The sequence below is a fragment of the Ixodes scapularis genome, unplaced genomic scaffold (genome assembly GCF_016920785.2).
Source record: "Ixodes scapularis isolate PalLabHiFi unplaced genomic scaffold, ASM1692078v2 PGA_scaffold2__306_contigs__length_199485367, whole genome shotgun sequence".
NCBI classification, from domain to species: domain Eukaryota; kingdom Metazoa; phylum Arthropoda; class Arachnida; order Ixodida; family Ixodidae; genus Ixodes; species Ixodes scapularis.
The window spans coordinates 90536489-90555768 of record NW_024609857.1 but is presented as its reverse complement, the minus strand read 5'-3'; the positions used below and the strand labels follow the sequence as shown (position 1 = coordinate 90555768).

Sequence of the window (19280 nt, the reverse complement as noted above, 5' to 3'; positions counted from 1 at the left end):
GAGTGTAGAGGATTTTGAAACATAACTGACCCTGTCAGAAGTTTGTCTAGCAACATTGGCCACCACCTAGCCTAAGTTTTTTTAAACTTAGGCCAGCTGGCGCAAGCTACCGCCCATTACAGAGGGTATAGCCATTAACATTATCCATACGTCCATCCATCCATCCTTGGGCATGAAGCCTTTGATTGGATCTGAGTCCCCGCCAGACGCCGATGCAGCGCTCGTTTTTGATGCGAGCCGAGCCGAGTTCACGCCATACGCAGGTGCATCCTTCGTGTCCAATACACGCTCGGAATATATTCCCAAACAGTGGCAGACTCGGATGATTAGTGCAGCAGCTACTAGATGACATACACCTTTGAAAAGGGTCTATTGCGGCATACCGCCAGAGTGAACCAGGGGTTTGTCCGGGTGGGGTGCAGGGTGGTCCCCCTAGGAGCTCTGGCCCAGGAGCACGTGACCCCGGAGGAACCCCATGGGGCCAAGCCGCAAGAGCAGGAAAGGGCCGTTGTCGCCCCCCGCCAACAGAAGCGGGTGTACAAGGTTGACCAAGAGAACAAGTATGACAGGTGAGGCAAGAGTCGCTTTTTCAATTTTTTCTTTAAGGGGCGCTGAACCGCTTTCTGCAATACTGTATGGTTATAACTCAGTCTGCGGCTCTAAGCATCTTAAAAAACCGTGCATTACATTCATGTGCCATCGGACAACAGGTGCCACCGAATGAAAGGTGCAACGGCGCCCTCTGGTGTCTGCAATAGTTACGAGGTAATCAATTTTTGACACCGAGTTTAATTGAGAAATCGGCCACGCATGAATGTGAAGTTTGGTTTTCTAGGATGCTTAAAGCCCATAGATTGAGTTGTGACCATAAATAGCCTATCACAAAAAGTGGTCACAACAGGAAGTGTTGTTACGTGCCTTGCTCCCACGCTCTTACTGGCTTGCGGGAGCCGCAGCCAGCACAGTTCGCCAAGTTATCGGGAAACGAAGTATAGCTGGCGGCACCAGACGCCAGACTAGGTGCACCGGACATCGCGACAAGTTGGAACTAGGCTCGCGAGAGCGTTCAGCCAATCCAGTAGTAATGGGCAGGGCCACTGATCCGTGGGCGGGGCCACTGATCCGTGGGCGGGGCTTAGCGAGGGCTGTAACCTCCCACCTAAACTGCGTCTAACAACGTAAATATTGCACAAAAGAAAAAATAATTCTGTGGAAAAATTAAAAAAATCTGCGTCTCATCTAAATACTTTTAAAAAAGTTTTTATTTTTATTTGCGTGTCTTTTTAAGGTTGGCTCACACGCTCACATTTGAATGCAAACGACTGCATTGCGATTGCTTGCACCCCTTATGAGATGCTGGCGCCATCTATCGGATAGCCTAGGGCCACTACGTCAGTTATGTTTCAGAGTAGAGACACTTTAGCCATCTTGGTGCTTGAAATCATTGTTGCCAGTTGTCTGGAGCTATGTCCGAAATGTGAGGAAATGCTTTTCCATCTTTCAGAAACATTGAAACGTTCACGACAGAACTAAAACGAGCAGGCCCGCGTTAACCTACAGTACGCTTTCAGCAACAGCTGTGACACGTCACGGCAAAGTCGTCGGGCATCGGTGTCGCTTTCACGCACCGTGGGGTCTTGGCAGCAAGGCCTCCTGGCTTCGTTCTCATGAAAACGCACCTCAAAGTTCTCCCTGCGACAAATGGCTAGATGCATCGGCGCCGCCGCCAGCACGTCTTCCAGTGTTGCGCAACAAGCGCGATGCCATTGCATGACGACACCAAGACACCCGCATCTGCCGCCTTGCGCCAAACCCTCGTCAAGCTTCGGCGTGTTTGCCACTCGGGGCGGCTCGGGGATCGAGTGATGACGACAAGATGTACAAGCCTGTCTTCTAGGGGTTATAAAATGGATAGATACGCCCGAACCCTTTTATTCGGGCGGTGGCTTGCACCACATGGCCGAAACTCTTAATTTCGACCATGAACTCTGGTTAAATCTGAAAAATACTTAAGAATGAGAAAGAGTTTTCCGTCGTGATGTCGCAGCCACTGCGGCCACGGCAACGTGCCTGCTTCGAACGTGGCGGACCTGGGATCGAACACCAAGAGCGCCATGGTGGTGGGCCTTCTTTTTCGAGCGGTACGCAATATCTACAATGCACACCCTTCCGCTACAACAACAACTGCGACGACAACGGACGTTGTTTCCAGTGGTGGGAAGAACCCATAACGGCTGCTGTTTTGTAAACCGACGTCGTCCAAACTTCCCGGCACCGATTCTCGAGCTCTGAAAGTCGTAGCCGCAGATCGCACCGAAACGTTGGCACCTTCGAGATGATCGAGGAATGGGGGCAGACACTCTGAGCGTAGCTCATTTAGTGGCACCTCGGATAGACTTGTAGCACTTTCATAGTGGGCTCGAAATATTGTTGACGGTGTTATAAGCTATCATTTCTTATAGGTAGCGTGTAGATTTTGTCTCGTCAATATTGCTGAGCTTTCGGTCTGGTTACATGCAGGTTGGAAGCATTCCAGGGCTAGCCAACAGATGGCGCCGACATGGTGGCATGTTTTCTCGTCATGTGCAGTTGCGAGCACTTGCAATGCAGCCAGTCACACGGAACCAGCCAAGGGCTGGCACGGTGCCTTTAGATACACCATGAGACGGTTGCTTGAAAGCTTCTTGGGTTACAATTTTGAAAACTTAACCCGATTTTTCTCGTTGAAGGCTCTAACCCAACCTGGCCTTGTCTTTGGCGAGTTTTGCCTTTATTTTAGAATCTGAAACAAAGCTGGAATATATTGGTCCTCAAGCCAGCCTTTTATCACTTTCAGTAATGTAGTATGACCTTGAGGGTAAATAAATAAATAAATGTGTGGAGCCCGAAATAGGAAAATAAAGAAAGCATCTTCCCTTTATGCTTTAATTGTGTTCAACTGTTTAAAGGGCAACTCCGCTCAGTTTCAAAGATTTCCGCATAATGAGTGATTTCACTCTAAGAAGCACCAGTAAAAGACACTACGTCATTTACTCCGGGAAAAATGGAATATATATTGTTAAATCTAATTTTAAACATGAGCAGAAATCGAAACGAAACTTCGGCTCTGTTCGGTAACATTGGCGTCTGGACGCCAAGAACAGAGTTATCACGTAGTACGAGATATCACGTGATACTCTACGTAACGACGGGCAGCATTGGGGCGGGCGCATGCCAGGCGCAGGTGTCGTCTGCACCGCACTCTTCACCACGTTTTGGTGTCTAGGACATTTGACGACGTCTGCACAACTGCAGCATAAGTCTGCGCACATAGTGTCCGTAGTGGGAACAAAACTTCGAGAGACAGTAGTCACAAATGGTGAATCGACAATGGTGGTTGTGACGCAGGAGACGGCGGTAATGGCATTACCACAGCGAGACAGTCGGACGGCTTCCTAGAAGCGTGCTGTACAGGCGTGTTACGCCTATCAGGTGGACACCACGGAGCATTGAGAGGAAATGTTGCTGACGTCACCCAATAAGCTTGCGCAGAGAAGTAAACATAGGCAAAAAGGGGACAATGGTGATGACATTTAGCTCAATGTTGGCTACGCCCACACCGTAGCCTTGACTGCGCTGTTGGTTGGTCCTCAATTCGTTTCTCGAGTCAGCCGATTTCGGCAACTTGGCAAGTTGCAAAGTTTGTCGGACCGTTTAAGAAACATTTAGACAGAATTAGGTTGTAATATTTGATGTGTGGTCTTTTAGGCGATACTGAAGAGGACTGCATTGTTTTTTCAAAAAGAAAAAGTGAAGCGGAGTTTTAAGGAGAATATTGCAATTGACCGCTGCATTTTCTTGCAGGCTTGCCTACTCGGTGACACCTCTCTGGAAGCATCCATACCGGAAGCAGTTGATGGTTCGTGCACTTCGCAATATCCTGGCAATTGCGATTCGACGGGGCTTTTTTGGGGGGAAGGAGTTGGGGGAGGGGGTGAGGGGGGAGTCCTACAGTATTGTTATTCAAACGGGTGTATATACTTTCTGGTTTAGCAAACCACCGACAGTTCTGATTTAATGCTTCTTGGGCAGCCTGAGAAGCTTTAAATGTCTGCCAGCTTTGCTATCTCAAGTGTTCCCGATTTTAATGGTCATCGCTCTCAAGCGTTGGTAGCGTTAGGAGTCTCAAACGCATCTCCGACTGGCGTGTTTACTGTGTCCTTAATTTCGGTGCCCCGATTTCCACCTGGTAATGTCACCCTTGTGTCACACCCTTGCCTGTTAAAATCTTGATGGTGACACAGCAGCAGGGGTGAATGTGGCAGACGCCTGTCTTGTTGTAGGTCGCTGTTAAGCTTAGCAGCCCATGGAAAGTTCAGCAGCCACGATTTGGGATGGTGTGACGACAGCAGCGCACACGCTCACTTGTCTGGCTCTTATGACGCTATCTGTTACTGCCTGGTGGCCACTTCTGACGTACAAGCAGTATTGGGAGCGTGCGACACTTAAAGGGGGTCATACCGATCCGCCCGGCAACTACACTGGCTACACCGAAGCCGCGTTTCTCGGCCTCGATCTAGAGTAAAGGTTTGTGCCTTGATGTTCGAAAACATATCCATGTCCAACTTTGCTCCGTATGCGTTATCGAATCATTCGACTTGCGGGAGTCGCTCGGAGCTTGTGTTCGGTCACGTCCCCAGCCATTGTAAGCGGCAACGACGGCAACGCACCGCCAGGTTTTTCGTTTGTCTGTGTCGTAGTATACTTCTACAAAGCATTTGTGTGTTCGATGGTATGGAAATTGCTACTGGATGACAGAGATGGCAGTAATGACATTACTGTAATGAAATTACAGTAACAAAATTACTTCTTGTGGTATTGAGTAATGTAATGAATTACTTCTTTATGCTTATAATTTAGTAATGTAATGAATTACTTTCAGGTAGTAACTTCGAGAACATTACTCATTACTTTTGAAATTACTTTTGTCCCAAATGAGAAAGTTTGTTTGCGAGCTTTAAACAAAGAAAAAATTATTTTGCGTATTGAAATTTAGTGAAAGAGACATCAGAGCACATAAACAACGGCCATCTGAGCGCAAAGCCTGGTACGAAGAACTCCACAGACGCACAAAGGTGGGCTGGAATTGAGAAGAAGCAAAGCTTACGTGTAAAGACATTGCTGGAAAGCCACGGATCACAAACTTCAGGAAATACAGATTCACAGCATCATGGAATCACGACTATAGTGTGCTTCGTTCATTCCTAAGGTGACAGTGTGATGGGAACTACGAGCTCACCGGAACCAATCACATCCTTTCTTTTCATCATTTGACCCGTCCCTTTCTCTGCACGGGGGGTAGTAACGAGAGCGCGGTTACGTGGTGAAAGATAGACATCTGACTGTTCCAACGAGCACATAGCTTCCACCGCACTGTCAGCTTAGGGGTGAGTGGCAAGGGGCCTATCACAAGTGAGGTCCGCACATTTTAAAACCTGAGAGTACAGGACTAAAGGTCCGTTCATACTCTTGCAACCGAGTACGACCGAGAGAAACCAGACCGGTTTTTAAGCCTCTTGTGACTTCTTGGGACCAGCTCCGCTGTAGCGCATCCAGTCCTAAGAGGTCGCAAGAGGCTTAAAAACCGGTCTGGTCTCTCTCGGTCGTACTCGGTTGCAAGAGTATGAACGGGCCTTAACAGATCCCCATCCTTCTTGCTCTTTCGTTAAAGGGATGCTGAAGCGAAATCTGGATTGCCCAAAACACGCGGCAAAAGCGTGCAATGGGATGCTACAAACAGCAAAACATCACTCACACAGCAATATCTCGAACGGATGACTGTATTTTTAAAAAAAAACAGGCGCATTTGGCAGGAATGTTGACGTCATGTTTCTCTGAGAAGGTGAGGGAACGGCCTCGCGTCTTCTCCGCCTCGCGGCCTTGAGAGAGCGAAGTGAAGAGAGGGGGAAACCAGGTATCTTGACGTCACGCGCCTCGTCGGCCTGGTTCAATCTCGACTTCTTTTTCCAAAAATACGGTCGTCCATTTGAGATATCGCCTTACTAGTAGTGTTGTAGGGATTGTAGCGTCCTGCCTACATCTCCAGCACTGCTTTTTTGAAATCCAAATTTCGGTTCACCATCCCTTTAAGCAAGGTCAAACCGTCAGCTTCTACCATTGGGAACAACAAACGACCGGAATAAATAGTTAATCCCAAATGCCTTGTCAAGGCCCCAGAATGTTTCCTGCGTATTCTTGGCCTTGTTAAAAAGGTGATTTTTGTTGTTGGGAAAAACGGGAATCCAGCAAAGCAGGTGCCGCTTGTGGTATGTCTCGCTGCCATTTTTAGGCAAGTTTCTTCGGTAATAAGACTTCGAGCAGATATCGCTACCCGTTTGTTAGGAATGTACACATTTTAGGAAGCTTGCGCCATCCCTTTCCTTAGCTGGTGACACTTCTGCCTAGCACATATTCAGCCCCCTTGTGCGACAACGCGCAATGACTTGGGCTCTTCGGGTGTTTGGGAACAATCCTCTTTGCGAGGAATGACCGGGAATATGTCAACTATTGCCCTTGAGGCTTGGGAGGATAGGATTAGGTTGCGTCCGAGGCAGAAGGGAAACCTTTCACGTGACGACTCCTTGTAGAAACAAGGTCCCATGGCCCGACTTAACATGCTGACATGGTCTTTAACTTCTAAATCAGGAAGACAAAAAAGTGAAAGCCGTTTACAACTCCCTGTAACACTGAATTAGAGCGCAGCTCTTGAGGAGGAGGAGGGAAGGGTACTGGGGGGGGGGGGGGGGGGGTGAAGTGACCTGGGGGGGGGTCACGTGACCTTGGGGGTTCACGTGAGGATGCCGATGATGTCATCAGTGACAATGACGATGCGGACTCCGATGACGTCATCAGCGATGATGACGATGCGGATGTCGGTGATGTCATAAGTGACGTCACTGATGACGTCATCAATGACGATGACGATGCGGATGCCGGTGAGGTCATCGGTGACGTCATCAGTGATGATGATGATGATGATGCGGATGCCGGTGACGACATCAGTGACGATGACGTCATCGGGGAGGTCACGTGACCTCGGCGGGGGGTCACGTGACCCTGGGAGTGGTCACGTGACCTCGGGGGGGGGGGGGGGGGGGGGGGTCACGTGACCTCGGGGAGAGGGGGGTCACGTGACCTCGGAGTTGTCACGTGACCTCGATGGGGGTCACGTGACCTCGGGGAGGGGTCACGTGACTTGGGGAGTCACGTGACTTTGGGTGTCACGTGACCTTGTGGGCCACTTGACCCTAGGGGAGGGATCACGTGACCTCTGGGATCATGTGACCTTGGGGTGACCTTGGGGGTCACGTGACCTTGGGATGACCTTGGGGTGACCTTGGTTACGCCGACGGCGACGCCGCTCAAGCCGGGAACGGGCCCCTAAGAGCTGCGCTCTAAAACATATCACCCTTAAACTGTGGACGTTTACTGCTGAATGAACAGTGAAACCGATGAGTGGAATGTCTTTGAGTCACATCTAGAGAGGAAAGTATTCATCATGCTTGACAGTTAAGTCGTGTGCGCCAGTGCAACGATTGTTCAGTATGGTTAACTTTGAGGCACGTAAGGCTGTTGCAGTGTAAACCGGAAGATCTGAGTTTTGGTACACAGTATAAAAGAAATGCGCAGGGATAGCTGACTCAAGGTATTGGAAAGTAATGTCAAAGTAATTTTATTACTTTTTGTAAAGTAATTGTAGTGTAATGTCAATACTTTTAGTATGCATTAATTTGCAATGGAATTAAATTACATTTTTGCAGTTTTCAGAAAAGTAATTAAAATTTAATGTAATTACTTCAAGTAATTTTGCCATCTCTGCTGAGATGGCAAAATCACTTAGTGCCACCTTTACCGGTGGCACTAAGTGATGAAATCTACATTAGAAGCATTTTTGACTCCTCCTTTTATCAAATTTCTCTTCACTCGCTGGCACCGATTAAGCAAACATACTGGGATTGAGATGATTGCGACTGTTTTCACCAGTGCACAGAGAATATGTGTTTTCTAATTTCCAGTTCTCGCGTAAAAAGAGTTAGCGCCAACTGTGGCCCCGAACGTTTTGTACAGCACCGTGCTCGGGCAAGCTGACATCGATAAGAAACCAGGGTCAACCGCTATGTGCAACGTCTGCGTGAAATGCTTCTGCTAGGAGCCACGTCGTGATGCCACCATCTCGTTGCGGACTTCCAATAGCACTCCAGACACACCGGTCGGAGATGCGTCCCAGGCGCCGTAGTAGCCTTTCAATCCCCCGCCGACTTCGGCTATTGCTGGGGCAGACGCAACAGTGAGTGTGCCCCCGGTGTGCAGTTCAAGTACCAGGACCTGACGGTGGTCCTGCAGAAGCTGGGGCGCAAGCTCTCTGCCGCAGGGGTGGACTTCCCGGCTGACCCCAAGGGCCTTCCCTGTCCCCTCAGGCCGGTGGTTCCCTCCGTGAGTGCCCCCCCCCCCCCACACCGGCAGATGGCTCTGTTTGAAACATACAAGGATGCATTTATGTAGGCTCTAATCTCAAAAACTTTTTTTAGGCAAGTCGAGGGCTAATCTGCTCGTGAAACTCTTCAGCTTTGGGATCCCCTCGCTCGCGCAAACACTTGAGGGGGACCAAGTCCCTCTGGGCACCACCAGTGAATGTTTGTTGTTTTTGAAGCGCTGACAAAGCTCTTGCATTGGTTGCTTGGACACGAGGAGACTCGTGTCTAGTCGTTTTTCACGCGACGCTCTTTCATTACAGGAAACCTTTATACTCCGTCTCATCCTACAATAGACTAAAGCCTAATGCTACAGGCCGCCGGGTCCAATCACGAGCCTGTTTGAAACCACGTGGTATATTTGCTCCATCGTACATATCAGTGTGCCAAGATGCGTCAAGTGGAGATGAATTTTTCATCCGCTTATCGAGCCCTCGCGGCGGCTCCATCTGCTTGCTGTTACTGAAGACTACTGAAGGGATTAAATACCATCTGGAAGCAATGTGGCAAAGAGAACCCAGGATCAGAACCAGCAGCCGTTCAGAAATTAAGAGGATTCGGATCGAGTGTTTGACACGGGAGCGTATGTATGGACCACGTGCGGAAAGGAGATACAAGTCTGGGCACGCTTTACGTACGCAAAGATTGGATTCGATTGTTATGGCTAAGGCGAAATGATTCAAACAGTTAATATTTTTAGGAAATATGGCATGAATGTTTATGAAACTAAATACCGTGTACCTTTACGTCACCACTATAAAATAGCGCGCTATCACATCAAAGATTTATATGCGTAAGATGCTCTTCATGCTCTGCGCATTGGAATTTCTCTCGCACACTCTTTTGCAATGCGGACGCAAGCTTCTCTGAGGTAGGGCTTCGCCCACCAGCCTTCGGGCCCTGGTTCATCGTAGGGGGAGACGGAGTATAGGAGTTGGCCGTGCAACACTTTCTGCATTAAAGCCGGGCCAGACGAATGCTTATCTTTCTCCAGTCTTATCTTTCTGCAGCGCCATATTTGTGTTGCACTGTGCTTACCCATATAGCTCGACATTTCTACCTGGTGCAACGTGTGGTCCCTTCCCGGCATGTGATCCAAGTCCCTTCCCCGCTTGCAGCCCGTGCTGGAGGGCTACCGCAACAAGGACGAATTCTCCATCCGGGAGGGTCCCTCTGGGGAGCCCAAGGTTGTGGGCTTTCTGGTGGGGAGCCCCACAGGTAACTGGGGCGGCTTGCATCACCTATACCAGTGACTTCTAACGCTAATAGTAGTTAACCCCGGATATATGGGGTGTTTTTTCTACGCTTTACAGATTAGTATTAAAAATGCCATAAAAGCTGCACTAATGCTGTCTATGTGCAGTAGAGTAAAACGACCAGGGGGCCCAATTTTCACGATAGTTTTTATAATTACCTAAAATTTGTCGATTGCCTTTTTAATTAGAGAAAGTAAACATACAGTTTTATTTAGAAACTTGCTGAGCATTATCAAAAGCCACTAAATCGCTAAGTTCGAAAAGAACTGAGCGCGTGGGAAGATCACTAGTGCACTTAGGCTAGCACCTGGGCAACAGATGCGCGGCAGGTGGCACAAAAACGCAGATTATAAGTGGTGGAAAAACTGCGTGGGCACGTTTTTGCGCCACTAGTGTTGGGCCTGTTGAATGAGTGGTAACTTTAGCGCACCACCCCGCTTCCCATGGGCTTAATTTTATGATTTTAGTAGCTTTGGATGGCGCTCAGCAAGTTTTTATTTGGTACCATATGTCTATCTTCGCCGAGGAAAAAGTGAATGAACTAATTTTAGTCAATTATATATCCCGAAAATTAGCCCCCAGTATATCCCCTGACCGTAACACTCGCTTGCACAAATCTCACTTATGTAGCTTTCTTGGCTTTTTTAAGCCAGTTTGTGAAGCCTAGAAAAACACCCTTAAAAATACATTAGGGCTGAGCCTTTTAAAAAGGAATATAGCCTCAAAATTCAAATTTTTTCAGAAAAAAAATTTTTTTTTTAAATGTTTATGTTTATTAACTTTTGAAGAATGGTTTCAGAAACTTTCATTTTTAAACATGCAGCATTTATCTCACGATAAATTATTTTCGGCATGGGGCAAGTTCTTTGTGTTTTTTATTTAGCCTTGTTTCATACTTGTTTAACATAGCCACAACATCTCACCCTCAATGGAGTGCCATTTACTCTAGATTTCGCCCGTAGGAGCTTTCCAAGTTTAAAAGTATCAATGGCCAGGAGGGCCCTATACATCAAAACAGAAAATATCCTGAAAATTTGGTATGAACAATCTTATTGGTTGAGACCCGAAACAGGGTTTACGATTGGTCCTGCCTGGTGACATGATATTTTGCCATCTTCAGTGACACCCTTTCACAGTACCTTCCACTTCAGATCCTATTCTTGCTTCACTGCTCTTCCTTAGTATGATTTGCCTCTTATTTCTTGCCAGTTTATTTGTCAGGGAATGCCTGCTACAAAAGTTAGCTTGCCTACAAATGACACAAACTGGTAACTATTGCCTGGGGGACAACAAAGTCTCAAAGAAGAAGGTGATAACAATGCTCCAGGTGAATTTTGCCTACCTCCGACTTACAGAAAAGAAAGAAACCTAAAGTTGAAACTTCAAATGCATTTTTCTTAGTTTCGCTTTTTGGCAGGAAATGTGGTAGTATGAGGAAATGTATCATTTGACATTTTGAAAGGGTAAAGATTTCATTCAGTGCTGTCTTAGACTAAAGTTTTCTGAGGAACATGTTAAGGTGCTCATAATCTGAAAAAGTTAAATTCTTCATGACAAAAACTGAATGTTATTGTTTTTCTCTAGAATTGCATTTTCTACAATTAATTTTTACCTTAACTTACATTATGGGTATTTGACTTCACATTAAACCAAACATTTTGTAGATTGCAATTATTATTTTTCTTAAATAAATTTGCTAGTAAAGTAACTTTTTCTGGAACTTGTTAGGCGTAGTATGTTGTAGAATTGGCCTACAAGACTGTAACTTTAGATGTCATCAATCCTAATGGGGTTCAATTCACCCTGAAAGTTTGAATCAATTTGAGACAATGGTTCAAAAGTTGACAGTGTGACAAACGCGCCTTTCTGAAAAGGGTTCTTGTACCTGTCACTCACTTGTTCGCTTGTGCGTGCATGCCGCCGGTGGGACTGCGAGAAGATGGTGCCACGGAGGCTTTACAAAACAACTCTCAGACTTGAGCAAGCTAGAGATTCTTACATAGATCACACGATGGTGCTTGGAATGTGTCTCCAATTGGTGTGTTTTCCAAGATGTCATTTTTGGTTCCCTGATTTCCGCCCAATGACGTCACAGTCGCGTCGGACTGTTGCTCGATGCGATTGTGGCTGTGGCATGGCAGCGGCGACAGATGTGGCGGACTCCAGCTCTGGCATAGCTTACCTTTAGCTTGATAGTCTACGGACTTTTTGGCAGTCCAGAGTTAATATGCTCCGATGACGTTTGTGTTTGCTCTGGTAGAACTTCTACAACAAACTCGCAAGTGACAACATTTTACTTGATGACTTGCCAGCTCCTGCGATGCAATTCGTTGCCACTTTTGGACCCCTCTCGAGGCATGGGCGGTACAGGACGTTAAGCACACTAGTCAGAGACATGTTGCCAAGCACCGTGATTAAATTTCTACCCAACAAACCCTCGCTCAGTTCGTCGTTGAGGGTAGCTCTTAGGGCTCTGACTATCTAAGTGTGTATCCTTGTGCCCCTAGGTGAGGGCAAGGCGGTGTGCGTCAGCCCCGATCACGTCATCATATGCAAGGAGAGTCACAAGAGGGTTGCCAGGGTAAGTCCGGAAAATACCTAAAGTTTGACAGGGATTTTGAATAGATTTAGACCCTGGGTACGTGACTAGGTTGGTCCCCAGGATCACCTTAAAATGAGCCGGAAAAATTGGTGTCTGGGGCCAACAAGCTTGTTAAGTTTACACCAAGGGCTTGTTTAGCGATTAATTTTAAGGAGAGATGCTGTTTGAAAAACGGCAATATTTTGCAGAAAATGTGCACTTTGGGTATCATGGTGTTTTATTTTCTTTGAATCTTCATATTTTATGTTTAAAAATATTGAGGACTGGTTATGATTGCAAAATTGGTCAAATAAGCATTCGAAGAACTCTTGGCAACCCAGAATGCAGAATGGCATAAATTTGAATAATTTTTGTGTGCGCGGTTCTTCAGATTGTGACGTCTCCTGCTGTTGGATTTATGGTGAGAAGTTGGTCTAGCCATCTTCTTTCCATCACAGTCTTCTCTAGTTTCAGTTTCTTACAAGAAATTATTTTTTCCCGCCACTAAACAGTGTTTTTACACATCTATGGTAACATTCAAACGTTTTTCTCTTTATGTAGTTTTATTTTGAAGCATCTTTGCAGTTTGCGCATGAGAATTTTTGTTCTCAATATTGTCCTATCTTAGCCAAATTTGGCAGCCATATGCTTTAGAATATGTAAAATGCAGCTATCTAGGTATGATTAGAATGTGTAATCTTTATATTTATAAAGAATTCAAGGAACTTTTGTTTGTCTTTTGAAAATGGTGTTTTTGAGATTTTCAATTATTTTAAAACAAAATAGATCTTGCACACAGTATTTCTTTTTTGTTAATTGCACTCAGTGGTTTAACTTTGAAGTGCCATTTTTTTTTTCCAAAAGTAACCTAAGAGTGCCATATTTTTTTTTTTTATTTTGAATTGTTATTCCTCTAGTATTACACATAAAATTTGAAAAGTTTATTACGCAGAAATCAGCGGCGGCGAAAAAAATATTTGCCAACTAAAACGAGTGCTGTCATCTATGATCTGCGCCACAAAACTGCTGAGACGAGCCTAGCTCGTCTGTGGAATTGAGGGCTACCGAAAAAACCACAGGACGAGCTGAGCTCGTCCACGGCATTTTTAGCCAGAAAGTGGCCGACGAGCTCAGCTCGTCCAAGGCATTTAAGGGGTTAAAAGGAGCAAATTATTTTTATTTTACTAGGCCATTTTAAAGGGCAACTCTGCTCAATTCCAAAGATTTTGGCATAATGATTGATTTCAAATTAAAAAGCCCTAGTAAAACACACTACGTCGTTTGCTTCGCGAAAAATGGGGTATATATTTTTAAATCTAATTTTAAACACGAGCGGAAATTGAAACCGAAACTTCGGCTCCGCCCGGAAACATCGGCCTCGGGTCACCAAGTACATGGCCATCACGTGGTACGAGATGTCACGTGATCCTCGGCCCAACGACGGGCGGGATTGGGGCGGGCGTGTGGCAGGTGCGAGTGTCGTCTGCACCGCACTCTTCGTCATGTTTTGGTGTCTACGGCATTCGACGACGTCTGCACAACTGCGGCATAAGTCTGCGCATGTGGTGTCCGTAGTGTGGACGAAACTCCGAGAGACAATAATAACAATCGGTGAGACGACGATGGCGGTTGTGACGCGGAAGACGGCGGTAACGGCGGGACCACTGCAGGCGGCCGGACGGCTCCCAAGAAACGCGCTGCGCAGGCACGTTACATGAATCACGTGGACACCGCTGAGCGCAGAGAGGCAATGTTGCTGACGTCATGCGCTACGCTCGCCCGGAGAAGTGAAAACAAGCAAAAGGGGGCCATGATAATGATGTTTAGCTCAATGTTGGCTTCGCCCATGCCGTAGTCTTGACTGCGCTGTTGGTTGCGCCTGAATTCGCCCGCTCAAGTCAGGCAATTTCGGCAACTTGGCGGGTTGCAAAGTTTGCCGCTCCGTTTAAGAAACATTTAGACAGAACTGCGTCGTAACATTTCATTTGTGGTCTTCCTAGGCGATACTGAAGAGGACTGCATTGTTTTTTCAAAACCAAAAATGAGCGGAGTTGCCCTTTAAGTGTGTTGCCATGTCTCATGTGTGTGCAAGAAAATGGTTTTTGCACTTGTTCATGGCATCCAGAACATTAAAAACAAGCTGTATCAAACAAATTTCACTTAGTTTTCTTAAATAATAAAGAAAGCATGGTTACCCCCGACACATTCCTTCCAACAACATCCCTGAGAATTTTCATTACTGGCTCCGACTTTTCATATTCAAGAAGTCTGTGCCTTGAGTAATGATGACATTAGAACAAGCTTATGTCGCCACAAGTTGGCAAGCAGTAAGAGCGCATGTAATCACTTTCTTTCGTTTAAGAGAAAACGCAAATCAAATAAATAAAAAACTTAGAAATGTTTTTTTTTTTTTGGAAAACATTTTTTGGGTTATTTAACCTTCAAGTACCTCTTCACGACTTATGAACGTGAAATTCAGTCAGGAAGCATTTAAAATTTGACTTTTTAACGTCGCAGTAGACAAAGTGCCCCCATATCAGCAAAAATATCTTCCAACTTTGGGCGCTCGCCATTTGCGAATCTGACACTAGGCGGCCACCATCTTGGTCTCGTTTTCAAACTGCTTTCTTTCTCCGTGTTTCGTGTCATGTCAAAAAATGGCGTCGCTCAAGGAAAGCTCCCGCTTTCCCGGGTTTTTCTGAAGACTTTTGCAAGCCGCCGATAAGCCAAAGCGTGCGGTTGGTGGAGTGCGCATCTTTTGTTGGCCTCCCCTTCCCCAGCGCACCTTTCACCTCCCCGAATTCCTCGCCTCTCTGTGGGTTGTTGCTGATATGCATTCGCTCTGGCCTATGCTCATGACTCCGCTGTAGAGCTCGATCTCTTTTGCCTCCTTTTACATTTCTTTTTTTATCTTTATTACTGAATAGTTTCTGTGTTTATTGTGCATTCCTATTAGTTCCGTGTGGCATTTGTCGCTTCGTGTTGTAAGGGAGCCTGCGAACATAACTTGTTACGAAACGTGGTGAACAAGTGGACTTTCTGTTTGCTGTCGGAATGCCTGGTGATCTTCGACTAAAGAAAACTATGCGTGAGGCGAATGGCAGGAAACGAAAGTGTCACTAAAATGTGCGGCAGAAGGCGGTAAAAAAGGCTGAGCCACCAGTATTACCTGTTGCATCAAAACCGGAGGATTCTGCTGTAATCATGTCGAAGACGGCCAGTAGTGCGCCCGGTGTTGAGGCATCACTGGCCCATGTCACGAGTGCCAGCAAAAACCGCACGGATACCGCCTGCTATTCGGCGGAGGAGGCTGCTGAGCGGGCAGCAAATGCGAGTAGCATGAAAGAATGCCTGACATCGCAGTCGGCAACAGAACGCAAGTTCAAGCTACTGAATGTCGACAAGGTAAGCTACAGTGGCACAGACTTTACCTGGACTTGAGGGTTATCAACTCATTCTTCACACTTATGCCCTGCCCAAAGTACAGTGCGAAAACCGTGACTGTGTCCAAGGACCAAAAGAAAAAGCATGGGCTTTGTGCCAAGCTCGTGCTCGCATGCTCGACATGCGAACTGCGAGTGGCTTTGCGTTGTGTGGGACAATCGTCCGGGTGCGGCATTGGCGAAGGTGTTCATGCTCGTGCTGGTCGCCTTCAGAGGACACTTGACTGATGAATTCAAGAATGCCATCAGGAAAGCCAAGTGTGACCTCGTGGTGATACGTGGGGGCATGACTTCCCAACTGCAGCCTCTCTATGTCTGCATCAACAAACCTTTAAAGGATCATATGCAAAGGAAGTATGAGGAGTGCCTTGTCGAGAATAACAAGGTGCTCACACTGGCGGGACGTGTCAAGTGGGGATCGATATTGCAAGTCGCCCAGTGGATCACGAACGCATGGGAGGCTATGCCGCGCTCAATTGTGTCGTATGCCTTCCTCAAGGGTTGCCTCTCCAACAACATTGACGGCACGAACGACGAACGGACAGTGACAAGGAGATCAGCAGCTAAGACAAGTAGAATAAAAAAAAAGTATGTCGACTTCCGGTCTCTTTTCACTTTTTTATGTTCTCAAGTGCACTAATTACGCAGCCTCAGTCCGTGTTATAATAGCAATAATATCTTTTTTAATGCGAAAGCATTAACTGGCCTATGGAGCGAAACAACGTCATCACCTTTTGAAGCCGCGCCAGACAGCACCTTCCCCTGTCCCATTAGACCCAACCCTGTTGTCTGTAGCATAAATATGATGGATAGGCTTCCATTGGCTGTTGCGCATCATAGTTTGAAGGGACAAGGCTCCCATTGGCTCTCGCACAGCGTAGTTCCAAGGAACGCCACCAGAGAAGCCCTCTCTTTTACTGGCCTGGCCGCCGGTGAAAGAGAACAGCTGGTCGCAGAGCCTGCACAGGCAAACTCCGGAGAGGCTGCACGGCTGAGCTGAGTGTGATGCGGCCACTTCAAGAGAGCGCGCGCTCGGCCGTCGGGTGCTACCTCAGCAGTTGCGAAACGTGGCCGTCCGCGCCAGTGCACCACAAACGAACTTAGGGAGCGGTAGAAGGACATTCATGCTTTCGCACTCACAACTCATAAGAAGTGCCTAGGTGTCCTCGAAATTTTGTTTCTCTTTTTTATGCCATTCAAGTTTACCCTCGCATTATATTGGTGGTTGCTTTATATTCCTGCAAATACGGTACTTGAAATATATTTTTAATAACTTCCACAGCACTTCTCTCCATGGACCTATATAAAAACTAATTCCAGATTTGGGATCAGCACAAGAAAATACATATGCATGACAAGTTTAATTGAAATCAGTTCAGTTCAGAAACCTAAAAAAAGTTTCAAGAACCCATGTCTGCCCTTAAACGTGCTTCAAGTGCTGCGGGGTAATCCAAAGGAAAAAAATATGTCAAAATACTGTTGTGCCAAAACTAAAAATGATATCAGCCTTTTTCTTTTCTTTTTTTTTTTTGAGAGGCACAATTTACCCAGAATTGAATTTGGTGAGTTGCAGTCTTCTCGTTTTCCTCATTCGGAAAATAAGTTCTCATTGGGCAGGTTGCGGGCATTGCGGTAGGCAAGCCTCCTGAGGGCAGACACTGGTTGCAGGCTTTCCAGCGCTACATCCAGAGGTCGCCTCTTGCTGGCTGCTACGAGACCAACTTCCAGGGCCACTGGAAAAACGTCGTGGTGCGCTCCAATAGCAGGGACGACGTCATGGCCATCGTGGTGATGCACCCCCAGCAGCTGACTCAGGTGGGTGCCAGTGTCAGTTTGCGTAAAAAAAAAAGGTTGTTACGTTGTGTGTTTGTTTAGATAGCAAGAAGTTAGTGATCCCCAGTGGGCTCACTAACTTCACTGTAGGTGAAAAATCCCGAGCTAGCAGTGTGGTACAACTGCTAGCCCGGGGTCTTAATTGTTGTCGCGCAGTGGCGGTGCACGGCTGCACGTCGGTACAACGCTTATCCAGATCAAAACGGGCTGGGGTGGGGACTCGACCCAAGATCCCCATGTTCCGCAGTGCACGCTTTCACTCAACATGAAAGTGTGCGCTGCGGTGCGCTAACACGCTCTGCCACCAATCCCAGTTTTCGTACGTCGTTTTGAGTTTCACCGCACACACTTCAAGCCCTGGAAATGAGGACGGGACATCATGAGTAGAAAGTCAATAAACATGCACTGCAGAAGCTTCGGACGTGATTCTGGTATCTTGCGGGCTCGCCAAGAGTCATCATCCACACTGGGATATCACTGGTTGACTTGGTTTTCTCGCTAAACGAATCGGGGAATTTGGAATTATAGCTCTGAATTTGTCGGGGAAGGGACCACGGGTTTGGTAGCACGGTTGCCTTCCCTATGGAGAAGGTGGGATGATACAATTTTTCCGTGTTTCTATTTTTCGGGAGGTGCCGTATTGCTTTGTTGAGACTTAGTTGAAGCTTAGTTGGGGTCCCTGCAATTTTACGAATGCTCATTACGGAGAGGATTTCACCAAAGATCTTTAGGTGGTATAAGTCAATGAAGGGCATGCCAGATGGCATATGCTCTTCGTTAGTTTGGTGCACTGTGCAAGATAAATATAGGTGTGGACACCGTGCATAATGCAGCCACCACATGAAGTCCTTTCCCCGTTTGGTCGCAAGTGGTGCCACGAGATGATTCCTCGGTATGGGGCTAATGGCAGCCTGTCGCAGGCCCGGTTTCCCATGCTTTTGTATGGTAAACAACACGCTTGTTTTTAAAGTCGTTTTCTGGGTGTGCCGCCTCATGTAGAACTTTGCACTTGTGCATCACATGTTGCTTAGACACTTCTTTGTCATTGACCTTAGCTTTGTGCCTCACTGGAAGCAATAACAGTTCTATGAATGCGTTGAAGCAGAAAGATTTCTAGCATGGTTTTCATGCCAGCATCTGTCAAGGTCAGAGAACCATGGGAAAAAGACACCTTTAAGGTTGTCTTTGCATCTTTTTTTTCTTAGTTGCACCTTCTGGACAGTGGAGAAGCTGTTGGCTGAGGCTACTCGGTCGCGTGCCAATAGGACTTTATCTAGTCGATTGCGTCGCAGCGTTTGCAGTGCTGTGTGTCCTCACCTATATATATATATTTAACACAGTAATTTGGTGTGAAGGTTCCCAAAATTTACTTTTAGAGTGCAGTTCTTATGTGCTTGTTTCTGGGTCGAGCGGTGTCGGCGTAACCGCACACATTGCATTATGGGACGTCCCAGTTTTCCCCGCTAAATTTAGCGGGAAAACTGAATTAGTGTTGAGGTCACGTGATGTCAACTTTCCTGCTAAATTTAGTGGGGAAACTTAGCTTGCTAAATTTAGCAGGAAAATTTTCGCTAAATTTCTTGCGAAATTTAGTGGGAAAATTTCCCTGCTAAATTGAGCGGAAAATTTATAAAAAAAATTTCCCGTTAAATGGGAG

The 19280-nt window shown here is 46.6% G+C and overlaps 1 protein-coding gene across 2 annotated transcripts in view; it reads left to right on the top strand.

Moving 5' to 3' along the window:
* LOC8038680 (tRNA (uracil(54)-C(5))-methyltransferase homolog-B) overlaps positions 1 to 19280 on the top strand; it is a 63647-nt gene that overhangs the window by 21550 nt on the left and 22817 nt on the right. For both annotated transcript variants that reach the window (XM_029983111.4, XM_040206623.3), the window contains exons 2-7: positions 423 to 569; positions 3844 to 3898; positions 8350 to 8472; positions 9629 to 9728; positions 12274 to 12347; positions 17459 to 17605. In XM_029983111.4, the coding sequence (XP_029838971.2) occupies positions 423 to 569; positions 3844 to 3898; positions 8350 to 8472; positions 9629 to 9728; positions 12274 to 12347; positions 17459 to 17605 (646 nt within the window). The remainder of the gene's footprint in view (positions 1 to 422; positions 570 to 3843; positions 3899 to 8349; positions 8473 to 9628; positions 9729 to 12273; positions 12348 to 17458; positions 17606 to 19280) is intronic.